The sequence below is a fragment of the Octopus bimaculoides genome, chromosome 29 (genome assembly GCF_001194135.2).
Source record: "Octopus bimaculoides isolate UCB-OBI-ISO-001 chromosome 29, ASM119413v2, whole genome shotgun sequence".
Taxonomy (NCBI): domain Eukaryota; kingdom Metazoa; phylum Mollusca; class Cephalopoda; order Octopoda; family Octopodidae; genus Octopus; species Octopus bimaculoides.
In genome coordinates this window covers 469,582-472,793 of record NC_069009.1, presented here as the reverse complement: position 1 = coordinate 472,793, position 3,212 = coordinate 469,582, and the positions used below count along the sequence as shown (strand labels likewise).

The window sequence follows — 3,212 nt, the reverse complement described above, 5'->3', positions numbered from 1 at the left end:
AATTATTTTTTTTTACTAAAACACAACTGGAACCCTAAGTAAGGCATGTGTAAAATTTGAATGAAATTGGTTGCGTAGTTCTCGAGTTTTAGGGATTCACACAGACAGACAGACAGACAGACACACATTCTCATTTTTATATATATATATATATATACACATATATATGAAGGGCTTCTTTCAGTTTCCGTCTCTCCAAATCCACTCACAAGGCTTTGGTCGGCCCGAGGCTATAGAAGAAGACACTTGCCCAAGGTGCCTATTCCCTCTTGCCATTGTTTTTTTTTATATCTTTTATGGTACGTATATGTATTCACAGTGATGAAGCTCCATGTACGATGACAATGACGAATATTACTTTCAAAATTCTTTCGTATGCGCTAATATTGGAAGCAGAAATGGCCGCAAGAAATGTTAAGTCATGATTTACATTAAAAAATTAATCTACCGATGTGGTCCGATTTCTTTGAATGTTGATGGAAGGTTTTCTCCATTTTCTGATTATTTTAATTCATATGAAATTAGAAATGTTGCATTTCTAAATCTCTCAGCGATTCTTACACAGTAGTAGCACAATAAAGTGATGGCTTTCTTGCCAACGTAATGTCGCAAACCCAGGAAAGGTTGAATGGTACTGCTGTTTGACCCCAGGAAACACAATTTCCACTTGGCTATGGTGACACATCTGATGCTTCTTAAGCCCAACTTTTCTCTCAGGGCACTCACGCTCTGTCATGTCTGAACACTGACATTACACATGCAGCAGAGCATAGTAGGTGACTAGACTATAGCCGACACTGCCAGATATCTTAAGCATCTCTGCGGTGACTCCTGATGGGTTGGGGGCTTTCCCTATCTTCACACCCTTAACTGCTTTATCTACCCATGTACTGTCAATTTGAATAGCTGGTCACTCTGTTGGGGACCAGCGATGACAGTTACTTGTGGATATATGCATAACTGGAAGAACAAATCCCTTTTTGGCTTTAGTTAATATGTATATATCCGTGAACACTGTGGGTACATAGGTGAGCTATCCCTGGCTCTACATTGATGTTTTACTATTTAAACGAGGTAGGACCACTAAGGATAAAGGAAGATGATGATGAAAACACAAGAAAGACCAAATCAACGTCACTTAAAATTTTTATTCATTATTCCCATTCTTTTCTTCTCTCCCAACAAATTCCTCAAAAGTCCAGCACAATCCTCTTCAAAAATCAAAGTCATTGCTGTGTTGATATATTTGGATATATACATAATACTAAAGTTGATATTCATGAATTTCATGTTGACGTTCATGAAATAAAGCCTGTCTTTTAGCAGACAAAATATTCATAATTGTTGCTATGTTGTAATAAATTTTCATATTGATTCTGTTACACCTGTATGAATAGTCAAATGTCTACTTAAGTAAATACTATGAGAGAAAGATTTACCACAGATGTCACAATGATATGGCTTCTTTCCTGTATGTGTACATTCGTGTTCATGCAAGTAACAACTTCTAGAGAATGATTTACCACAGATATCACAATAATATGGCTTTACTCCTGTATGCATAAGTTTGTGTCTAGTTAAGCCACTACTTTGAGGGAATGATTTACCACAGCTATCACAATGATATGGCTTCTCCCCTGTATGTGTACGTTTGTGTGTGGTCAAGGTACCAGTTAGAGAGAATGATTTACCACATATATCACAATGATAGGGCTTCTCTCCTGTATGTGTAAATTTGTGTTTAGTCAACTGACAATTATAAGAGAAAGATTCACCACAGATATCACAATGACATGGCTTCTCTCCTGTATGTGTATGTTTGTGTTTAGTCAAGTTCCCACTCTGAGAGAATGATTTACCACAGATATCACAATTATATGGTCTTTCTGCAGTATAAATACGTTTGTGACAAGTCAATTGACCATTTTCAGAGAATGCTTTACCACAGATATTACAATGATATGGCTTCTCTCCGGTATGTGTACGTTTGTGTTTAGTTAAGTCATTGCTTTGATAGAATGATTTACCACAAATGTCACAGGGATGTGGCTTCTCTCCTGTATGTCTACGTCTGTGCTTAGTTAAGGAACCACTTTCAGAGAATGATTTACCACAAATATCACAATGATATGGCTTCTCTCCTGTATGTATTTGTTTGTGTCTAGTTACATCACTACTTTGAAAGTATGATTTACCACAAATGTCACAATGATATAGCTTCTCTCCTGTATGTGTAAGATTGTGGTTAGTCAAATAACTATTATGAGAGAATGATTTACCACAAATATCACAATGATATGGCTTCTCTCCTGTATGTATGCGCATGTGTCTAGTTAAGCCACTACTTTGAAAGTATGATTTACCACAAATGTCACAATGATATAGCTTCTCTCCTGTATGTGTAAGATTGTGTTTAGTCAAATGAGTATTACGAGAGAATGATTTACCACATATATCACAATGATATGGCTTCTCTCCTGTGTGTGTAAGATTGTGGTTAGTCAAATAACTACTCTGAGAGAAAGATTTACCACAAATATCACAATGATATGGCTTCTCTCCTGTATGTGTACGTTTGTGTGTGGTCAAGGTACCAGTTAGAGAGAATGATTTACCACAGATTTCACAATGATATGGCTTCTCTCCTGTATGTGTTCGGATATGCTTAGTTAAGTAACTACTACGAGAGAATGATTTAGCACAGATATTGCAATGATAAGGCTTCTCTGCTATATGTGTAAGTTTGTGTTTAATCAAGTTACTAGTTAAAGAGAATGATTTACCACAGATTTCGCAATCATATGGCTTCTCTCCTGTATGTACACGCTTGTGATTAGTCATGACACCACTCTGAGAGAACGATTTCCCACAGATATCACAATGATATGGCTTCTCTCCTGTATGTACACGTTTGTGTTCAGTCAAGTTACTACTCTGAGAGAATGATTTACCACAGATATCACAATGATATGGCTTCTCTCCTGTATGAAGACGTTTGTGAATAGTCAACTGACTATTACAATTGTATGATTTACCGCAGATATCACAATGGTATGGCTTCTCTCCTGTATGTCTACGTTTGTGCTTAGTTAAGTAACTACTATGAGAGAACGATTTACCACAGATTTTGCAATGATATGGCTTCTCTCCTGTATGTGTATCTTTGCGTATAGACAAGACACCACTTTCTAAGAATGATACACTGCAGATAT

The 3,212-nt window shown here is 36.7% G+C and overlaps 2 protein-coding genes across 2 annotated transcripts in view; one reads left to right on the top strand and one right to left on the bottom strand.

Moving 5' to 3' along the window:
- The window catches only part of LOC106876538 (zinc finger protein 135), a 48,887-nt gene that overhangs the window by 24,810 nt on the left and 20,865 nt on the right, over positions 1–3,212 (top strand). The window lies entirely within an intron of this gene.
- LOC106876534 (zinc finger protein 91) overlaps positions 1,129–3,212 on the bottom strand; it is a 7,957-nt gene continuing 5,873 nt past the window's right edge. The window contains exon 2 of the mRNA XM_052977804.1: positions 1,129–3,210. Within this exon, the coding sequence (XP_052833764.1) occupies positions 1,366–3,210 (1,845 nt within the window). The 3' untranslated portion in view covers positions 1,129–1,365. The remainder of the gene's footprint in view (positions 3,211–3,212) is intronic.